General features: G+C 46.8%; 2 protein-coding genes across 2 annotated transcripts in view; one reads left to right on the forward strand and one right to left on the reverse strand.

The window, feature by feature from the left end:
* The window catches only part of ITFG1 (integrin alpha FG-GAP repeat containing 1), a 1,870,060-nt gene that overhangs the window by 1,209,061 nt on the left and 637,773 nt on the right, over positions 1-23,226 (reverse strand). The window lies entirely within an intron of this gene.
* LOC146776107 (uncharacterized) lies at positions 20,311-20,937 on the forward strand. The gene has a single exon (XM_085638986.1). The coding sequence runs from the start codon at positions 20,311-20,313 to the stop codon at positions 20,935-20,937; it is 627 nt and encodes a 208-aa protein (XP_085495112.1).

Consider the following 23,226-nt stretch of genomic DNA (forward strand, 5'->3'; position numbering starts at 1 on the left):
AAAGAAACAGAAGAAGCAGCATTATCAACTTTAAAGCGAGATAGAAAAACAAAATAAGGTGGAGAATGTCCTGAGGAAATAAAGAGAAGCTGGTGAGAGTACTAAGCGGTTTCGCCCAAAATCTTGTCTTAAAATGCAGAATGAGAGTACAGTCTTATCTACAAATGGAATGTGCACATCAAGTGGAAAAAAGCAAGGAGTATGTGTTTCAGAAATTAAAAAATGTTCTGAGAAATCCGGGAGATTGTAATCGTGACAGAAACAGTTTAAGGAGTTAAGAGCTAAAAAATGTTGCACTAGTGTAATACAAAATGTGCCAAAAAGAATCAATAAATGAAAAAAGAGGAGAAGTGATGCATTTAAGCAAAAGTAACATATAGATAGTGTTGTTAAGATAGCATTTGCTTTGAAGAGGAAAGTATTTATATTAACATTGAATAGAATGAGGATACTAGACAAAACAGTGTTGTATACCCTAAGACAAAGGTCGTAGAACATGAAGACCACACCTGACCCATGTTCCAAAAGTGCAACACACTACTACCACCTGCTGCCAAGGTGCATATACCATGAAGAAAGATTTGGGGTACCAAAGTATGCTAATGTGATCCGTTCTTTTCAAGGCATGCAGCTGTGTGCTTAAGGTCCAGCCTAACTAGACCTGTGATACTAACATGCAAAGATAAGGTGCGGAAACAACTGTACCTGAACTCAGCGCACTGTTGTGATGTCCCTAAGGCTTCTACCAAATGGTATAATGATATAATCAATAAACCATGTTATTCATTTAAACAATGACATGATCATTTTAATTCATTGTATACTTTTTGTGAATCATTCAACTTTCATCAGTGTCTTTGTGTTCAACAAATTGCAATATACAATACAAACTGCAAATAAATGTGGTTCAATTACAAGAAGTTGTTCAATAAACATTATTTAAACATTCTAAATGAATTGAACAAAACACCCAATGCATTTTGGGTACAACCCTTCATCAGGGGAAGAAGTATGACACAATTGTAAGTTTCCATACATAAGATTCCAAATCTTTTCTTGTCTTGTAGCCACCGGCTGGAACAAATAGAACAAGTAAAAATCAGGTACAAATGAATACAAATAGAGTATCGCTCCGTATCCGCTCTTGCCGCCAATATCTCTCGTGCATAGTGCATTGAAGAACCTTATAACCCACATTGGGTGCATGTGAAAAGAACACGAAAAAACAAAGAAAAACAAACACCCAAGGGCTTGATTTATTTAGAATGGCGAGAAAAAAAGTAAAGAGACGAGCATACAACGAGTCCATAGAGCCCCCTTAACGTGACTATGAAATTGAGTCATAATCATAGGACTCCCTTCTTCACAACATTTGTTATTGTTTTATGGTTCATAGGAAATATTAAGACTTGAGCGGTATATGACTTTACACCGGCATTCCCTTCACACAGTGAGAGGTAGGACACATTCAAAGGCACGACACTGGCATTTTCAAGGAGCACATTGATCCTAATGTCTTACCATGCATTGCTTTTCTTTAATTGACTTTCTTTCATGGGCTTGTTGGTTTCGTGCTTCACGTTATTATGACTCAATTTCAATATAACTATTTTTTGCAAAACTTTTAAAGGTGAATGGAAGCACACGTCTAGTACAAATCCTTATTTCAATGAGGAAAGCTATTTCCCAGAGAACACAGTAATGCATGCGGTTGATTTAACTGGTCGTTGTTATGAAGTAAATTATGGTACTCCTGTTGCAAAAGAGGAGATGGTTCCTAGGAATGTAGAGGAAGTTATAGCTGAAGAGGCTCACTAGCATGTCTTTCAAGGAAAGTTTCCAGAAGCAACTTTCACCTTTTCAGGATGTTAACTTTGAACTTTGATTAGAAGACTTTACTTTGTAAAATCTCCTGGTTTATATTTTGGAGTAATGAATAGAAATGTATTCCATGGATAATTAGCAAAGGTAGAGAACGTTTTTGAAGCTATTCAGTTTAAGTTGTTTGGTCCACTAAAAGAGTCTAGGCAAAATGAAGAGTTCGTTGTTGAAGGAGTAGAAGACGATACAGATATTACAACTGAAAACTTTGCTCAAGACATTGCAAAGTTTAACACAGTTTCATCAGAAACACCAAACTGTGTTTCTATTCGTTGTCAATGCACTGTCTACAAAATGTAAACTCCTATATTTTGTTGTGTATTCTAAAAGCGAAAAAGAGAACAATGATAAGTGTTAAGAATTTGGATGATATTTGTTTGTTGAGGAAAGATTTGATTTGTCCACACAGTAGATTATCTGTAAGTACTGCTGTGATAAGTTAGAGAATAATAAATACATAACAGTTAGAATTGGTATCGATTCCACAAGAGCTTAAAGAATTAAATGTTTTGGAATCGATCTTATACAACACATACATCCTTTTCAAGTAATAGTTCGTATGGAGCCAATGACAGGGACATTACCTCCAACTGATCTCCAGAGAGGACTAAAAGGAAAAGTTGTATATTTAACTTTAGATTTTAAAAAGAATATTGAAACTGTAGGGGTAGATAAAGAGATAGAAGAACCGCTTATCATTTTAGTAAATGGAGTTCCAACGAAGAATAGGAAAATCTGGCAAGAGTTATTAGATGTTGATAAAGTAAAACAAGTAACATTATACCTTGTTGAAAATACTATTTACTATAAAATGTTGATGTTACTGAAAATGAAATTTGCATAGAGGATGATACCTTACCATCATGTGGACAGATTTAAAAAAATGGATCAGTCTAGAGCAGAAGAGATTTATGAACACTATAGCTCCACCCTCTGCATTCTAAAGAAGTTGTTGGTGATGCTACTGCATTGTTTCAAATGAAGCAAGCAAAAGGAACTCCCTTGAGTGTCTGGGAAAAAAAGCTTAGAGGCTCATTGTTTTCTGAAGCAGTTTACCACTAGAGTAGGTAGAGGCTAAAATGACCAACCTGTAAAGATACCAGCAGCTGACTACCGCTCCACGCGATTATACTCGGGGAACAACCTTTACAACGCAACTTTTACAACGCACTACCATTACAACGCATTTTTTACAACGCATAATCCATTACAACGCATGATATTACAACGCATGACACTACAACGCATTTTTAAAAACTACCATTACAACGCATTCCATTACAACGCATACTACCATTACAACGCATACCATTACAACGCATAATATTACACTATACTATCCAACACTTACCCTACTGATGCACCCCCTGGAGTTAGAATAGTAATTTTTACCCCTATACTATCCAACACTTACCCTACTGATGCACCCCCTGGAGTTAGAATAGTAATTTTTACCCCTATACTATCCAACACTTACCCTACTGATGCACCCCCTGGAGTTAGAATAGTAATTTTTACCCCTATACTATCCAACACTTACCCTACTGATGCACCCCCTGGAGTTAGAATAGTAATTTTTACCCCTATACTATCCAACACTTACCCTACTGATGCACCCCCTGGAGTTAGAATAGTAATTTTTACCCCTATACTATCCAACACTTACCCTACTGATGCACCCCCTGGAGTTAGAATAGTAATTTTTACCCCTATACTATCCAACACTTACCCTACTGATGCACCCCCTGGAGTTAGAATAGTAATTTTTACCCCTATACTATCCAACACTTACCCTACTGATGCACCCCCTGGAGTTAGAATAGTAATTTTTACCCCTATACTATCCAACACTTACCCTACTGATGCACCCCCTGGAGTTAGAATAGTAATTTTTACCCCTATACTATCCAACACTTTCCCTACTGTTGCACCCCCTGGAGTTAGAATAGTAATTTTTACCCCTACACTATCCAACACTTACCCTACTGTTGCACCCCCTGGAGTTAGAATAGTAATTTTTACCCCTACACTATCCAACACTTACCCTACTGTTGCACCCCCTGGAGTTAGAATAGTAATTTTTACCCCTACACTATCCAACACTTACCCTACTGTTGCACCCCCTGGAGTTAGAATAGTAATTTTTACCCCTATACTATCTAATACTTACCTTAAATGTAATTTAATATTATGCGTTGTAATGGTATGCGTTGTAAAGGTAGTATGCGTTGTAATGGTAGTGCGTTGTAAAGGTATTTTTTTAAAATGCGTTGTAGTGTCATGCGTTGTAATGTCATGAGTTGTAATGGATTATGCGTTGTAAAAAATGCGTTGTAAGTGCATGCGTTGTAATAGTGTGCGTTGTAACGTCATACATCCTTATACTCAGAGTATCCAAGGTTTCATCAGTGCATCCCATACATATTCCATCTGCTGGTTGAAAGTGACTTTTCTGGACTTTCTTATGCTGCGAATCATATACTGAAGACAGGAGCAAATCTTCAAAATCTTTCTGCAAGGGAATTTATTGATAAAGTTCAAGAAAATGAAGATAATTTGGAATATAACCATGAATTTGATGGCATGCCAACATGGACTACTTAAATATCATTCTATGTTTTTTATAAATATGTTTATTAATAGTAGTTGAGTAGCTACATGTAAAATTAATTTTTAACACTGTAATGAGTACACGCATAGTTTTTTTTTTTGTAAATAGAAAAACGTCTTTATTTATAAAATATATTTCCCATAAAAGTTTCCTTTTCTTATTAAAATAATTGCATATATACAGAAACAAGTGCTTTAACAGGAAAGAAGTAATCAACTTCAGATTGCCTCAAAATGATTCTTCACGTGAAAAATTGGGGCAAAACAATTAGAACCAATGGGCCGAAAGGGGGAAAATTAACACAAGCCAAATAGGATATCAGAGCTGGCAGGGTTCAGGAATCACACATGGACCACTTGAAATAATCACCTTCCTTGAAATCCCAACATTAAATGCTTCAACAATTTTGAAGTTTTTCAAGGAGCCACTGGCAAGGTTTCAAAGCTTGGCCCCACTGCTGGCCGTGCACTGGAGCAGCAAAGTGATTCAGATGAGTAATTTTGTTCAAGTGGAACTTTTACACATCAACTGTAGAACGAGCACTTAACAGAAATTCAGAATCAGCATCTATGTCTAAAAAACAAAACCTGACTCGATTCAGACAGGTTTTTCCATGGTCAATGTAAACTCTGGAGCCCCAAATAATTTTGGAAAGAGGGGAATAAGACTTCCCCCAAGCTTGAATGCAACAATATTTCCATTGCAAACACCATGATGTTTGTGGGCATTCCAGTCTATGTCCACCCAGAAACATATGTGAACATCAAACAGGAAAATCTGATAGTATTAAAAGTGTTTGGTCCGTTTGGTTGCACTCCCTGTGTATTAATGGTAAGGAGTTACTTACACTCGTACATCTATCCCTTGTGTACACGATTTATCGGTCCAGAACCATGTTTACACTCACACCATCAACCAACCGGGCAGTTATGATTATTCAAAGTTCAAAGTACTCACATATCTCTTGGCCGAGGTGTCCCACCTTGGAAATGCACCCGCAGTTCCTCCTACCAAGGGAAGTAATAAGAATATTTCTAATGTGGGAATGGGGTGGGCACATGCTAGAATATATTGCAAGAGTAAGGGGTCTTCCCAGGAGAAGAATATTGTCCCATGAAGAGACAGGAAACACTATAGAAGTGCACTTTATGGTCACAGCTATACATGCAAAATGTCACTTGGTGGGAATTTTACGTGCTAAATGTTATTCTTAGTAACTCACATAAATCTATCAGGTGGATAGATTGTTTAAATGGCACATGTCTGGCAGCATTAGTCATACATCTTCCACTCCATACTGGGAGTTTACTGGAACTAATATCATATTGAAGTCAGCAACTTTCTGAACACAATCCAACAGAACACTGCAAACTGTGCACAAATGAAGAAGGTGAAACGGATTAAAATAGAAAAATCTAGGGCCCCCCTAGAGTCAAATTATGGTCATTGCCTCCAGTCTGAACAAGTGCACAAGGTAAGCCCTTCCACACTGGTAACCATAAATCCTACCAGTGTATATGTGGACTGTATTTATAAGGTTCAATCGAAGGCCTTATCAAGTAACTTCCTTCCAACAGTGGGATGGATAGCCCCCTTACTGTTTGCCTCTCCATAGATGCCCTGCTCCTCACAGCAAAGCCTTTCGTCAGATGTTTAATGTGCGCATTAGCACAAGGACTCAGGGAAGCGATCTGCTTTGCTGTTGTTACTGCCCCAGTAGGGAAAAGAATTTGTTTACGTAATCCATTTCCACCTCTGAATTTCTAGTACCCCGTATACAGATTCCAGCCAGTATCTTTGCACATAATTCCAGGTGTGAGTTAAAGTCTCCAGCAATGGGTACAACATGCTGTGCCCATAGTTACCAAGTCCTTTTCCATAGATTTTCTCCTATTCAGCTGGCCTTTCTGCTTAGAATAAACAACACGATTGTGAGGTAGTCCCCGACCACCCAAAACCCGTGTCCCTCCCCCCTGGATTGTTCCCCCTCCAATGTTCTCCCTTCCAGGGTACAACATACGGAAAACGATCTACAGCGTCCGTGACAACGGAGACCCCGCCCCTCTCTTTATTACAGGAGCCAATCCGGAACGTCAGCGGACCGGAAGGACTGCCCCGTGACCCCGGAAGTCCCTCCTCCATACTGCCGGCCAGCCAGAGAAAAGACGGAAGGAGGGAGTCAGCGGACGTCGGAGTATCGTGGCAGGAGGTTTCGACTGGAGGTGCGGAGAACGGTGAAGGCGGTGGCGGAGAAACCGAAGAGTGGTCCGAAGAGTGGGGGACTCCTACGGAGGTGGCTGAAGAGCGGCCGTAACTCGGAGGAGAGTTACGGCGGAGCGCGTGAGTACCAGTTACCATCTTTATAGCACGCTAGGTGCTCTGTGTAAATAGTGTAAACTCCAGTGTAAATGCCCCTCTCCCCTAGGCACGTACTTTTCACCAGACAGATCCCGTCTAAATCATATACAGCACCGTGCGCTTTGTAAATATTGTCCCACACGCCCCATTCCGAGCACCCCCTTTTCCCTTTGTCAGCCCCGCTCCGTCTCCCTTCTCTTCCCCTTGCCCTCACGGTCATTTCTTCGCCTTTCTCACTCCTGGTTATGGTTACGGTTTCAACCAACGAGCCTCAGTAGAACTAACGGCTCCTTCTCTCTCTCTTATTGCCCTCCGAGGAATCGTACCCGCCGGGTGCCGGGTGCCGAAGTCGACGTCAACGAACCAAAGGTCCTGGAGCCCCACAAAGACGGGAAGAGAGGAAGAACCCGACTCGGAGTGCCGTCCTTCTCCCGGCTTGAGACCTGTCCGGGACCCCTTTGTTTCTATACTACCTGACTTGTGTATAATAAAGAGTCAATATTGCCCACTATATCCGGCCTCCTTGCCTGCTTTTCCAGTCCGCCTACAGCCCACGATCACAGTTGGTGCCAGAAGTGGGATCACCTGGAAGCATGGAGGCCGTGATGAAGAGGATGGCCGATTCTCAAGAACAATTGGGGCAGTTAATGGAACGATTCTTAAAGACCGCCGAAAATGATCAGGGACAGGGGGACACCCACGAACAAGCCATGGGGAAACTGACAACCGTTCTGGAACACCAGAGACCAACAACCTCCCTGCCCTCTGTCGTTCTACAAAAGTTCGTGCCCGGAGAGGACCCCGACTTCTTCTTTACCAATTTCGAAAGACTAGCCCAAGCTGCCTCGTGGCCTAACGACTGTTGGGGCCACTACCTGGGTCCCTTGCTGACCGGTGACTTGCAGGCCGCATATCAACAGGCAAACATACAGGGTACCACTCCTTATGCGGATATCAAGAAATGCATCCTCGAACGACTGGGCATTGATGATGAAACCTACCGTGTAAAGCTACGTCAGGTCAAGGAAGGACCCCAAGAAACCCCCAGAGCCCTGTCGTTTCGAATCAAAGACTTAACCAATCGATGGCTGAGACCGGATACCGCCACCAAAGAGGAAATCCTCGAGAAAATCTATCTTGAACAGTTTTTGATGTCCTTATATCCTAGCACGCAAAGGTGGGTAAGACAACATGCCCGTCTTACCCTGGAAGTCGCAGTAGAAATAGCCAGCGCCTACAGTCGTGCTCAGGACCTGCAACGAGGCAAGGAGGATCATCCCCCTAAGGCCCACCCCGCAACAGGGCCACGAGCTCACCGTCCTCCCTTCCCAAGAAGACCGGAACCAGTCCCTCTGCCTCCTGTCCCTGTGCTACCGAGGCCTATCAACCCCGGGCCCCAATGTTACAGTTGTGGTGGGTTTGGACACATCGCTCGGGTTTGCCCCCATAAGGAGGAACCAATGGAGGTTGGCCTGGCCCGAAACTATGTGTGCTCAGTCCCGGGTACTGCGCCACCAACCTTCCTTTGTCCAGTGACCATTGAGGGACAATGAATGTTGCACTAACCCGTCAAGGGTAGTGTCCCTCTTTAAGCACAGCGTTGATGGGTAACGAAGTTACCAGATTGAAAAATGTTGTAACTCCAATGAAGTTTAAATCATGTTCATTTAATCATGGTACAGCATTCTTAATGCTTAATGTTTGGAATATCACAAGTTGTTTCAAACGATAATGAAGGAAAATCCCCAATGCATTTCGGGTGTTAACCCTTCGTCAGGAGGAATCCTGCGAAAGAAATAGGAGTCAATGTAGCTTGCCCCGTAATGTGCTAAACTAACAGTCAATGTTATTAACAACAGATGTGAAAGTTCATTGATAAATCCATAGGGTGAAATAGTAAGACGAGTGCTAGAATGGTCACCAATAAGGGAACTAAAAAACAGACACTGAGTTGTGAAAGCTTAAACAAGAAAACAGATCGAGAATTAGACCCAAGTGTGTCGATATAGCTAACTAAAGCGTTGTGATGAATTCATGTTATCGAAAACACGCCGAAAGGTGCACCAAAGGACAACAAACAGCGAGTTGAAGATATGCGCCAAAAAGTGAAGATAAGCCCGAATTCCAAAGTTTATAGACACCCGAGTGTTCGTTAAAGAAAAGTTACCTTGGTTAGATGTTAGACGACCATTGTCCAAATGCTCGGGAAGATACGGAAGAGTGTTGCTATGCGTGTAACAGGGTTATGAGCAGAAAAAAGGGTTATGAACAGAAAAGATGGACTAAAAGTGTGGCGGCCATCTTTGAAAGGGAAAAAAACGCTATGAGAAGATAAGACGATGTCAACAATGACTGTGTGCAAAGTAACACGATTAAAGATAAAAAAGATACGAGAGAAAAAGTAATAACAAGTAAATGTCAATGTAAGTGTATGGAAACGTGTAAAGCAAGCTCTAAGGTGATAGAGGTTAAAATAACCGAAAGTGAAAGTGGTAAATCTTCTTGTTAAGACATAAATCGGTAAGAATCAGAATCCAGGGTAACTGAAGATGTGATGATAGCATTGTTTAAATAAAGTTTTGTTTAAATAAAGTTTTCAGATGATGAAAAGGGTTAGCAAGTCTCAGTGTTGTGACATAAACAAGGGAATTGGAGAAGAGTGAATTTAGGAGTAAATGAAGATGAAAGTGAAGAATAATAAAGAATGATAACGTTTGATTGATATAAATGCAGAGATACACACGTAAAATTGAAATTAATGTTGGAAGAACACAGAATTAATCATTGAAACTGGCACTTATACAAAATCAGATAAAGCAACTAAATTCGGTACGATCATTCAGTCCCAAGGGTACCATGGAGTTCATTCTGTATATCCAAGCTGTTTCCTTTTGAATCAAAAATTTCCTGTTGTCACATCCTTCTTTTAATGGGACAATTTCACACACAAGGAAACGCAGTTGGCTGACGTTATGTTTGTGTTCATTGAAGTGTACGGCCACTGTAGATTTCTGGTTGTTGTTTCGAATGTTGCTCTTATGTTCATTCAACCGTGTTTCCATTGAGGGACAAACACTGATGGCTCTGGCAGACACCGGGTGTCGACAAAGCGTTCTTAGGCCTCAGGTCTTGCCTAACCCTGTTCCTTCCCCGTCAGGCACAGTCGCCATTCAATGTGTTCACGGCGACACGAAAAGTTACCCCACCACCCGAGTGCAAGTACAACACCCCAAGGATCCTGGAACCACCCTCACCGTAGGTCTGATACCTGCTCTTCCGGAACAGGCCATCCTGGGGAGCGACTATGCTGGCTTACCCGGGCTTCTGCAGGACACCACCGATTCCCTGACCCGCTGGTGGGAAGAAGCCCCTTTTCCCCAGGGGCCATCCTCCCCTACGATGGAATCCAAGGTCCCGAAAACCAAAACCCAAAAGAAAAAGGAGAAAAGAGAGTACACCGGGGTATTTCCAGTCATACCGGAAGAACACCCCTGGCAGACCGACAGGGAATTCAGGGCGGCACAGCAAGAAGACCCTAACCTGCAGGAAGCATGGGCAAAGGCGTTAGACCACGAGGATCCCTTTAACGTAGGTCCTTACTTCTACAAGAAGAACGGGTTATTATATCGTAAGGGGGGGACCCAACAAAAGCCCCAACTTCTGATCCCTGGCCCTTTTCGAGAGAAGGTTCTGTTCTTGGCTCACAGCCACCTCCTGGGCGGTCATTTTGGGGAGGAAAAAACCAGCCAATCCATCATAGAACGATTCTACTGGCCAGGGGTACACCAACACATTAAAACGTATTGTAGAGAGTGCCCGGTATGTCAAAAGCATAGCCGATATCGCCCACCTAGAGTACCCCTACAACCCCTTCCAGTTATTGACGTCCCGTTCAGTAGAGTAGGGATGGACATTATAGGTCCCTTGTTGCCCTCACGAAGCGGCTGTAGGTACGCACTAGTCAAAGTGGACTATGCCACGCGTTTCCCTGAAGCCCTACCGCTGCGTCAACCAACAACCCAAAATGTCGCCAAAGCTCTCATCTCGGTGTTTTCTAGGGTAGGGTTTCCCCGGGAAATCCTAACCGACCAGGGCACCCCTTTTGTCTCCAATCTAATGAAACAAGTCTGCTCCCACCTAGGGATCAAACAGATCCGAACCTCAGCATACCATCCCCAAACCGACGGTCTTGTGGAAAGGTACAACGCCACACTAAAACAAACCCTAAAAAAATTACTGGGGCTAGAAGCAAAGCGGTGGGAGGACATGTTACCATTGGCCCTGTTCGCTATTCGCTGCAAAACCCAGAGCAGCACCGGTTAATCACCCTATGAATTGCTCTATGGCCGACCCCCTCGTACCCTACTGGATATGGCCCAAGAAGCCTGGGAAGCGGAACCTGATCGCACGAGACCCCTCCCCGAATACATGGAGAATCTAAAAACACACCTAGCTGTGATAAGAGACATAGTCCACCGTAATCTAGAGAACGCCCAAACGAAACAGAAGGAGCAATACGACAGGGGTACCAAAAACCGCGTCTTCTCCGTGGGTTACCAGGTTCTCCTAATGATGCCATCCTCCGATCAAAAACTCTTAGGCCAGTGGCAGGGTCCTTATGCTGTCCTTCGCCAGGTAACCCCCAACACCTACGAATTAGACCTTGATCCCACACGCGGTACCACTCAAATATACCATATAAACCTGTTGAAAAAATGGGAAGGCCCTCGTCTCGCCCTATCTGGCTCGGTGAACCATACTCCCCTTTCCTTTTCCCCTTGCATAGACTCTGGACTAACATCACAACAGTGTCTCGAACTAACAAATAGTCTATACCCCTTACGCACAGTTTTTTCATCTTTCCCCGGCCATACCACTGTCACCGAACACGCCATACGAACAGTACCTGGGAAGGTGGTGCGGCAAAGACCGTATAGAATCCCTGAAGCCCGCAGGGTGGTTATACAGAGGGAGATTGAGCAGATGTTGAAAATGGGTATAATAGAACCCTCGGTGAGCGATTGGAATTCCCCGATAGTACTTGTACCCAAACCAGACGGGTCTGTCAGATTCTGTATTGACTTCCGAGAAGTCAACAAGATATCCTCCTTCGACACATATCCGTTGCCTCGCGTCGACGAGATGGTCGAGCGTATAGGGAAGGCTCAGTATATCTCCACGCTGGACCTCTGTAAAGGGTATTGGCAGATACCCCTCAGAGAGGAGGACAGAAAGAAAACGGCGTTTTCCACCCCTGAGGGGTTGTACCAATTTCTAGTACTTCCGTTTGGCCTGCATGGCGCCCCTGCCACCTTCCAAAGAGCAATGAATCACATATTGCGGCCCCACAGCTTGTATGCGGGAGCCTATCTGGACGATATCGTCATTTATAGCGACAGCTGGACACAACACCTAGAACACCTGCAAAAGGTCATCACCTCCCTGGGGTCTTACGGGTTCACCATCAACCCTGCCAAAACCACCCTAGCAGCCCAAACGGTTAAGTATTTGGGATACCTCCTAGGTGAAGGCCTGATATGACCCCAGCAAAGCAAAACTGAAGCCATCCACTCCCTTCCCTTTCCCCAGACCAGAAAAGACCTTCGTGCTTTCCTGGGCCTCCTCGGTTATTATCGGAGGTTTGTACCAAACTTTTCCCAAAGTGCAGCGCCGCTTACAGATTTGTTAAAAAAGGCCATAAAAACAGACACTTTCCTTCAGAACCCAACCCCTGCTTTGTGGAATGCTTATACCGACCTGAAAAATGCCTTGACCTCTAGCCCCGTATTAGTCAGTCCTGATTATGCCCAACCCTTCCTCCTCCAGACAGACGCCTCCGAACAGGGACTAGGGGCGGTGTTGTCCCAAAGAGACCCGTTTGGGAACGAGAAGCCTATCCTCTACCTCAGCCGCAAATTATTTCCACGAGAAAAGAACTATGCGGTTCTGGAAAAAGAGGCTCTAGCAATCAAGTGGGCCGTGGAAAGCCTCCGCTACTATCTGGAAGGAAGGGACTTCACCATATTCACGGATCATGCCCCTCTAGAATGGATGGCTCGGAACAAAGGACATAACGATCGGGTCCTCCGCTGGTTCCTGGCCCTCCAACCCTATCGCTTCACCACAGTGCATCGGAAAGGAGCAAACCAAGGTAATGCGGACTACCTCTCCCGCTACCCAATGTCCACAACCCGTACAAGAAAGACAGCTAGGGAAAGGGAATGTGAGGTAGTCCCCGACCACCCAAAACCCGTGTCCCCCCCCCTGGATTGTTCCTCCTCCAATGTTCTCCCTTCCAGGGTACAACATACGGAAAACGATCTACAGCGTCCGTGACAACGGAGACCCCGCCCCTCTCTTTATTACAGGAGCCAATCCGGAACGACAGCGGACCGGAAGGACTGCCCTGTGACCCCGGAAGTCCCTCCTCCATACTGCCGGCCAGCCAGAGAAAAGACGGAAGGAGGGAGTCAGCGGGCGTCGGAGTATCGTGGCAGGAGGTTTCGACTGGAGGTGCGGAGAACGGTGAAGGCGGTGGCGGAGAAACCGAAGAGTGGTCCGAAGAGTGGTGGACTCCTACGGAGGTGGCTGAAGAGCGGCCGTAACTCGGAGGAGAGTTACGGCGGAGCGCGTGAGTACCAGTTACCATCTTTATAGCACGCTAGGTGCTCTGTGTAAATAGTGTAAACTCCAGTGTAAATGCCCCTCTCCCCTAGGCACGTACTTTTCACCAGACAGATCCCGTCTAAATCATATACAGCACCGTGCACTTTGTAAATATTGTCCCACACGCCCCATTCCGAGCACCCTTTTTCCCTTTGTCAGACCCGCTCCGTCTCCCTTCTCTCCCCTTTGCCCTCACGGTCATTTCTTCGCCTTTCTCACTCCTGGTTATGGTTACGGTTTCAACCAACGAGCCTCAGTAGGACTAACGGCTCCTTCTCTCTCTCTTATTGCCCTCCGAGGAATCGTCCCCGCCGGGTGCCGGGTGCCGAAGTCGACGTCAACGAACCAAAGGTCCTGGAGCCCCACAAAGACGGGAAGAGAGGAAGAACCCGACTCGGAGTGCCGTCCTTCTCCCGGCTTGAGACCTGTCCGGGACCCCTTCGTTTCTATACTACCTGACTTGTGTACAATAAAGAGTCAATATTGCCCACTATATCCGGCCTCCTTGCCTGCTTTTCCAGTCCGCCTACAGCCCACGATCACACCGATCTAAGCAAGCCTCTTTTCAGCAGGTAGGAAGGATGTCACCTGGCAGGGCAGGCTCCAGCCGGGAGCATGGCAGGCTCCCTAGCTGCTGTGGGCATGTAGCAGCTCTGTGCCCCAGTCCTCTTCATCTACCTTCATGTCTGATGGTTTTACTGGGTGCATTTCTGCACTTGGAAAAAAACTGGGCTCTGTGTTCTCACAATGATAAATCTGGGTGCCGAATACTGCACCATTTAGAAGCAGCTGGGAGGTATGACCTCTGGGTACACCACATTAGCCGACTTGTAATTAAGCTTGGGCAATATTTCCTTTACACTGGTTATTGTTGCATAATTTTACGTTTCAATTGTAATGTGTAATGCCGTAAATTACGCTATTATGTCAGGTCACAGAAATGAGATTTAGTTTAGGTAAGAATTCCAATACGGGAGCACAGGAAATACGTGAATGGAAGGGGGCGAGTACTGTTCATGTCACATGCGATTTTGCAATATTTTTAGAGCAAAATGCCACCCCACACCCATATTGCATGTGAGGTGCTGGACTGCCATATCGCGCATTAATGAAGAATGTTTGGTATTTTGCGTAATTTACACAAAGGAAATTAACCTCAGGCAGGTGGAACTTGCGTAATGTCCTTTATGTCAATAACAAAATGACAAAACTTCTGTGTTTTATCTTCATAATGAGGGTCAATGACTTGTCCTTTCTCTTCCAGGTATAATGGCTACCAAACTGAACTTCAGCCAATCCTGTTACTGAAATGGCAAAGCTGCACAAGCAAGAAAACCTTAATAGTACAGAAGGTGTAAGTAAAGCATTATTCAGAATCCTCAATCCAAATGCTTTTTGAAGAGGTTTATACCATGTCAACATATTTTTACCCCTTGATCCAGCTTGTAAAGACAATGAACACTTTGACTGAGGCCTTTGCTGATACAATAGCTCAACGGGTCAACATACCTGTTGCAAGTATATTGACTGGCTGATACTATCACGTACACCTTTGTATTACCTTTCCCGAAAAATGAATTTGACCTAAAAAGAACATCTAACATTAATAATCATCACACTTAAATTATCATAACACTTATGTAAAAATCTCGTTTGAAGAGGTTAGTAGAGTTAGTTGAAGAAGCCAACAATAAAGGAGTGCGGCTATTTTTACCATATACAATAGCTGGAATAATAATGAAAAAGTCAATGTCATCTTTGCCTGGCACATATTTCCACCAGCAAAGGACAGATGCTATCTTGGATGGCAGAAGGAAGCCTAATCAGAACAGGCAAACAAGCCAACCACACTGAAACTGCAGTGAAGCCAATAAACAACGGGGGAATGGAGTTATCCAGCATTTTTCTTGCCATAAGCTATAGTTGAGTGGCCCCTTAAAGGATAATCATGCAGCACTCTGCATTGCATCCTCGCCTACAGGACAAGCAACTAAAGAACAATATTGGTACAGAAAATGCCAATGTTTGTTTTGAAAATGACGGGCACCAACCCACATAGGGGGCGTGGTGCCTTTAGTGGCAACAAGGGGCAGAACCAGTGTAGGAACTCTTCCGGGGAAAGTTACCCAGAAGAGCTTGAGCGTTGCGGACCCCCAGAAATGCATCACGTTACAGGAAACTGGCGGGGGGTTTAAAAACTCAGGGGCGACACCTTTGACAAAAAAAACTCAGGGGCGAGGTAGAACCCCCTCTTTGTCCTCTCGCCGCGTGGATGGCGAAATCGGAGCGTCTTGAAGTTAAACCGTGTAAGCGGTCGAGTAAGCGGTGCCGGAGCTGTCTGCAAGGTGAGAGGGCCTCATTAGCGTAGTCGTATTCTAAAGTTAAAAAGGACTTAGAGGAATAATTACGGTATATATAAGGGAGATGATAAGCGTTACCGGGCGTCTCGCGATAACGATGGTAATGGGGAGACGCGCTGCGTACAAGGGTCACGCTGAGATGCATCGTGTGGTTTAATTTGGTTGCATCCCCCGGTAGCTGGGAGACGCGCTGCGGATGGGTGATACGCACCGGTAACGGGGAGATGCGCTGCGTACAAGGGTCACGCTGGGATGTATTGTGTGGTTTAATAGGGTTGCGTCCCCCGGTAGCTGGGAGATGCGCTGCGGATGGGTGCATACGCACCCCATTGGCATAAAGGGCCGGAGCTTCAGGAGTTACCGGATACATCGTGGCCTGTAGTATTGGTCGCGCGCGATGTACAGGCACCTCACCTCCCCCCCTCCCCCTTCTTCATTAATGGCGGGCTGGGGGATTTCAAAGAGTCTTTGTGGCCTAATGGTTAACGTCTGAGACTCGTACTCTCAAGGTTACAGGTTCAATTCCCATTGATTCTGTTCAGTTAGATCTCTTTTCCCAGATGTGCTGGTGGTAATGGAAGAACGGGCATAATTAAACCGGCCTCGTAGGGCCCAGATATCGGCAGTAAAGCATGTCGGACCAGGTGGGTAATTAGGTGGGAGATGGCGTATAGACAACTTTTGGGACCGATTTGAAGTATAAGAATGATTGGGGAATATGTTATTTAACAAACCACCCAGTGGGCATGCATGAGGGTGATGCTAGGGAAGGCCCCCCCGCGCTAAATGAATGCAGGGGGCGGGGTGAGGGTAGAGTTGCAGAGGCATTAAGAGTTGCAGGTGGGGATTGCATAGAGAGTGACAGAATGTACTTTACCTTGACGCGGGAGCACGTGGTAGACTGGGCCTAATGGCACGGGGTGTACAGGGGTGAGTATCACAGCGCCGGTTGATGGGGTACTGCGGTATGGCGCGAAATGCCAGCACAAAGGTTGAGGCGTTGCACAGCACTACAACAAACATGCACGTAATCTGCGGGGCGCTGGCGTGAAAAATATGATAAAGCATGCGCAGACGTAAGAGCTGGTTAATAAGAATGGAACAGGGGACATCGTGGCAGAGAGTATCCCAGTGGTCCTTGGGTCAAAGGAGGCGGGGGAAAAAGGGGCAACGACTAACTGTGATTTGTTTCTTTAAGTGCAGAATGCCTCCAAAACGGGCCCAGAAGGGCAAAGGCGCCCCGGCCACCAAGGATGATTTCTGCTCTCTGGCAGAGCTCTGGGAGGTTGCAAAAAAAGGGGGGATCGACTGGGCGCTACGCACGTTGTCTGAGAAAGGAGAAGTGAGCGGGCAACAGGACGTCACACGGGCCAAGCGGGCAAGGCGGACACCGGAGCGCTTCAAGGATGCACAGCCAGACAAACGCACTAAAGTTATGGACTCTCAGACTGGTACCACAGGTGAGGCAGGGTTGAGGGGGCAATCGGCCTTGGCCACGGACATGATACAGCCTACAAGCTCAGCTCCCTCAGCGCAACTGAACGGGACAACCATACAGGCGTCAGGAAATTCAACGTCTACCAATATAACACAGGCAGTGGACCCCCCAGTGGTGGCGGGGCAAGGTGGGGGGGCAGAGACAGCACCACCCGACGCAACGGCACAACTGGGGGCAGTAGGGCCCCCAACACCACAGGCTGCTCCCCCGGTGGTAGCGCACGAAGGCAGCAGGATAGCCCAAGTGTGGGTCCAATCAGGAGGGGTGGCACAATCCCCAGTGGTAGTGGCGGCAACGTCCCAGGGACCAGCCATTAATAGCAGGGCATCAGGGCCAGTGGGCCCCATAGCAGCACCACCCCTTGCCTTGGGGACAGTATTAGCAGGGCAGCCCCTTCTCGCACATAGTCTGCTGATTTATGGTTCGGCATCTCTGGCGGTGGCCCCATCAGCGGTATCACTTGGCATGTACCAGCAGAGACCAGAGAAAAAATATTCAGAAGGGAGTTCGTAGATGTCTTTGACCTAATCAATGCTGGGGTAATTCCGGGCAAAAACAGGACAGGGAAGGAAGTGGAGCTGAAACAGAAGAGAGTGTGGGTGGACTGGACTATTAAGAATTGGGTCACGGGGTTCGCTATTTATGCGGCTATCATGGTCGAAAGGTATCCCCAAATGGCAGCCCAATTAATCAGTTACATTTCCATGATCGGAATTCCCGGGAACGGGTTGGCTGCAGTACAACAATAAGGTTAGGCAAATGAAAGCAGTCCACCCGGCAGTAGCTTGGGACCAGCGGGAGATAAACATTTGGCATGGGGTTTTTTATTCAACTGGGCCAGTTAACAAGACGACTCAGCCCTTTCGGGGGGACAGAGGGACGGGGGACAAAAAACAGGCCTGTTGGCAGTTCAATAAGAACGAGTGCAACAGGGGCACAGCATGCAAGTTCAAGCATTTATGTTCCTTCTGTGGGAAGCTGGAACACCCAGAGAGTAAGTGTTACAAAAAAGTGGGAAGGCCACAAGAGCAGCCTACACAGAACCAGCCCCAGACCAGGGGACGAGGTGCACAAGCATCCTAAGACACTACCAATTCCCATACAGCACCATGTATTGACCACAATTAGTAAATACCACAAGATAGAAGAGGCTCAGTTCTTACATCAGGGTTTTAAATTTGGCTTACGCATCCCATCCGATACTACCCCATCAGCCACCCCACCGCGCAATCAACGCTCAGTCCTACGGAACCCAGAAGTGGCTAGACAAAAGATTAAGAAAGAAGTGTCCTTAGGGAGGGTGGCAGGCCCCTTCCAGCAGCTGCCTAGGCATGACTTAGTATGTTCACCCCTGGGTTTAGTACCTAAGAAAGAGGAAGGAAAATTCCGGTTGATCCACAACTTGTCAAGTCCTCCAGGGTTGTCAGTAAATGATAAACTTGACCCAGACCTATGCACGGTGCGTTACACTACCTTTGATGCGGCAATACAGAAGTTACAGGGGCTGGGAGAGGGAGCGCTGATGGCAAAATCAGACATTGAGACGGCCTTTCGCCTCTTGCCAGTTCACCCAGAGGACACCAGGCTTCTGGGTTTCACCTTCGAAGGAGAGTTTTACATTGACTTGTGCATGCCAATGGGTTGCTCTATCGCCTGCGCAGTGTTCGAAACGTTCAGCAGGTTTCTGGAATGGGCAGTGCAGGAACTATTACCGTCAGCTGAGTTGGTGCATTATTTGGATGATTTCCTATTTCTTGGGCCGCCGGGCTCGTCGGCTTGCAGGAAGGCCCTGCTGAGCTTCCAGCACCTGGCAGAAGCACTGGGGGTCCCCTTGGCTGAAGAAAAAACAGAGGGGCCGGCGACACAGTTAACTTTTCTAGGGATAGAAATTGACACAGAGGAGGGAGTGTGCAGACTCCCCCAGGAGAAACTAGCGTCTTTTGGGGCCGCAGTAGAGGCTTGTTTGACGGCACACAAAGTGACACTTCATCAATTGCAAATCCTGGTAGGGCAGCTTAATTTTGCACTCAGGGTGATACCTATGGGCCATGTGTTTTCTAGAAGCATAGCGCGGGCAATGTCAGGCCTGAGGGCCAAACACCATCACACCAGGCTTTCTGCCGAAGTCAGAACCAATTTGGGGATATGGAAGGAATTTTTGGTGGGCTTCAATGGAGCGGTCATTTGGCAACAACCCAGTCAGGCAAATGTTGAGTTAGAATTATTCACGGATGCGGCAGGCAGCGTGGGATTTGGAGCGGTTTTAGGTACCAGGTGGTGCATGCAACATTGGCCGAGAGAGTGGGCGGTTTCAGGGCTCACCCTCAACATCACCTTTCTTGAGCTATTCCCAATCATTGTGGCAGTGCATTTGTGGGGTGACATGTTGGAAAACAAGCATGTTATATTTTGGTCAGATAGCATGTCAGCGGTAATGGCTATCAATAATCAGAGAGCTACTTGCCCCTGGGTCCTGCGCCTGCTGAAAGAATTAGTGCTAGGATGTTTGCAGCGCAATGTATACTTTACAGCAAAACACGTGCCGGGGGTGGATAACTCAGTTGCTGACGCCCTGTCCCATTTTAAGTTGACAGAGTTCCGCGCCAGATGGCCACATGCAGACAAACAGATGACGAACTTCCCGGAGGGGTTATGGAAGCTTGGTGCCCCACAACTCCAGAGTTGATAACCGCGTCATTGGCCCCCAAGACTAAGAGTATGTATGAGAAGTCGTGGCAGGCATACTTGTCTACCATTGGGGGGTCGGATGCGGTAGAGAGATTGTCACCACAAAGTGTTCTGGTATTCATAGTAAGACAAAAAGAGGGCGGAAAATCGCTGCCCATGGTGAGGAGGCAGCTATCAGCAATAGCCTTTTATGCTGGTCTGGGGGGGGGGTAGCAGACCCTACAAAGGACCCAAGAGTAAAAAGGGCGATGAGAGGGTGGGAACGCCTGGTGCCAGGGATAAAAGACAATAGGAGACCGATTGATGCTAGCAGATTGTCAAACATCTTAGAAGTATTACCGCGCATCTGCTTCTCGCCTTATGAAACACAATTGCTGAGACTAGCGTACTCATTAGCTTTCTTTGGGGCTTTCAGGGTTTCGGAATTACTACCCGGGTCAAAGTCAGATAAGGAGGGGAGCTTACGCCTGGAGGATGTGATCTTAACCAGGGATGCAATGCAGGTCAGAGTTCGGAGGTCCAAGACAGACCCATTGGGCAAGGGGACGTGGGTCCAACTGGGGTCAGTGGTAGGGGCCACCTTTTGTCCGGTAACCCTGGCTCACGGGTTTTTCCAGATTAGACCGAGTGGGGTGGACCAGAGGGCGCTGGTGCATGCGGATGGTATCCCCCTTACTGGATTTCAATTTACCAGGATCTGCAAGAGAGCATTGGAAAATCTTGGTTTGGAAACGACGCATTTCACATCTCATTCATTCCGCATCGGGGCAGCCACTACGGCGGCAGCTTTAGGCCTCCCGGGCGACACGATTAAGAGGGTGGGCCGATGGAAGTCATCATGTTTCGAACGTTACGTACGCCCTCACCTTGCATGAATCCTGCCCCCCCCACTTCCCCCCGGTGGCTGATTCTGTCTCCTTTTCAATTTTGATCCAGGTATCCCGGGTCAGAGAACACGGGTATGTTGGTGTGGCCACTCCTTTATATGCAGAGCAGGGCTCTTCTTCAACAAAACACGTGAAGGTAGAGGGCAGAATGGTGTCGACCACAATTTGGTGGGGGTCAGCGGACAGCGTTTAGCAGACGTGCCAAAGGACTTGCGGGATGCCATGACCAGGGGCATGCCGGTCCCAGATGTGCTGGTGATTCATTCGGGTGGCAATGATATGATCCCAGCGGGAAGGAGGGGCGTTAAGGAAGCGCTGTTCTCTACCCTGTCAGTGGTGAGGAACATGTTACCGGACGCAAAAATATTCTGGTCGGAGGTGATCCCACGCCAAGTATGGGCAAATGGGGCACAGGCTAAAGCAATCAATAAATCAGTGAAGAGGTTGAACCAGTCGGTGGCCGAAATCCTAAAGAAATCTTGCATCAGTGCCATTAGGCACAAACTAATACAAGTGACAAGTATTGGACTGTACGCACCCGATGGGGTGCACCTGTCCCAGGCAAGGATGGAGTTGTTTGTACACACCATCTTGGGGGCTCTCGCGGTGGAAGTAGAAGGAACAAGGGGGGGAGGGCGAGTCCTCCAGGGAGCGCCTCGCCCTGTGGCGGTGTTCTGGACAAGAGACATGTCAGGGACTCCGGTTGGCGGCGGCTGCGTGGCCCCAGAACAGGGCGCGCAGCCTATTGTGGGCAACGGGCTGGCTGGAGAGGGGGCTGACCTGCTGGTGGCCCTGGACTCTCTGGCCCTACCCAGGAAGCCGGTGCTAGTTATCAGCAGTGATGAAACTACCTGCGGCTCTGTTGGCCGGTGGGCGGTCAGCACTAAAGAGAGCAGAGTATCTTGGTTGGGGCCTGCTGGCACAACCCGCGGCAAAGGCCCTGTGGAGAGTCAAATGTAAATACAAATGTAGAGATGAAAATATATAACCTGATATCTTCTTGGCGTGCTCTGGTGTATTAAATAAAGCAATAATAAAGTTGGTGAAGAGATTAACAGTGAGTGAGCCAAAATTTAAATTGGCGGTAGCATGTTAAAATTAATAAAGACTACGCTGTTACGCCCAAATACAGTCTGACGTGTTTTACTGGGGATAATCTACACGGCAGGGGTGGGGAGAAGGGTGAAGTTGTGGTGAATTGCACATTGTCTGCCAACTATGACGGGCACCAACCCACATAGGGGGCGTGGTGCCTTTAGTGGCAACAAGGGGCAGAACCAGTGTAGGAACTCTTCCGGGTTAAGTTACCCGGAAGAGCTTGAGCGTTGTGGACCCCCAGAAATACGTAACGTTACAGGAAACTGGCGGGGGTTTAAAAACTCAGGGGCGAGGTAGAACCCCCTCTTTGTCCTCTTGCCGCGTGGACGGCGACATCGGAGCGTCGCGAAGTTACCCACCCACCCATCCCTATGCTCAGAGTTTGGTTAGGCGGGGTCCTGGACAAGAGACATGTCAGGGACTCTGGTTGGCGGCGGCTGCTTGGCCCCAGAACAGGGCGCGCAGCCTATTGTGGGCTCCGGGCTGGCGGGAGAGGGGGCTGACCTGCTGGTGGCCCTGGACTCTCTGGCCCAACCCAGGAAGCGGGAGCTAGTTGTCAGCAGTGATGAAACTACCTGCGGCTCTGTTGGCCGGTGGGCGGTCAGCACAAAAGAGAGCAGGGTATCTTGGTTGGGGCCTGCTGGCACAACCCGCGGCAAAGTGCCTGTGGAGAGTCAAATGTAAATACAAATGTAGAGATGAAAATATATAACCTTGATATCTTCTTGGCGTGCTGTGGTGTATTAAATAAAGCAATAATAAAGTTGGTGAAGAGATTAACAGTGAGTGAGCCAAAATTTAAATTAGCGGTAGCATGTTAAAATTAATAAAGACTACTCTGTGAAGACCAAATACAGTCTGACGTGTTTTACTGGGGATAATCTACACGGCAGGGGTGGGGAGAAGGGTGAAGTTGTGGTGAATTGCACATTGTCTGCCAACTATGAAAAACCTACACAATGTAAGTGTAATCAAGCTTTCCTGCTACCAGCTAAAACCACGGCTCTGTAGACAACTCCATGAAAATGTAGAAAGAATGGGCACAAAACAGTCAGAGAAAACAGGTTTAAAGTCTTGCCCAGTTGGCTAGTGAAAACCAACATGCCAGAAGCATCCGTCCTACTGACAGTATGCCAGTGTAAGGTAGAAGTCCTATGCTTTTTTTGTGCCATGAGCAGC

Source organism: Triturus cristatus, chromosome 12, assembly GCF_964204655.1.
Source record: "Triturus cristatus chromosome 12, aTriCri1.1, whole genome shotgun sequence".
Taxonomy (NCBI): Eukaryota; Metazoa; Chordata; class Amphibia; order Caudata; family Salamandridae; genus Triturus; species Triturus cristatus.

Coding starts and splice junctions, on each gene's coding strand:
- LOC146776107 (XM_085638986.1), top strand. CDS start 20,311: ATGAGAGGGTGGGAACGCCTGGTGCCAGGGATAAAAGACAATAGGAGA.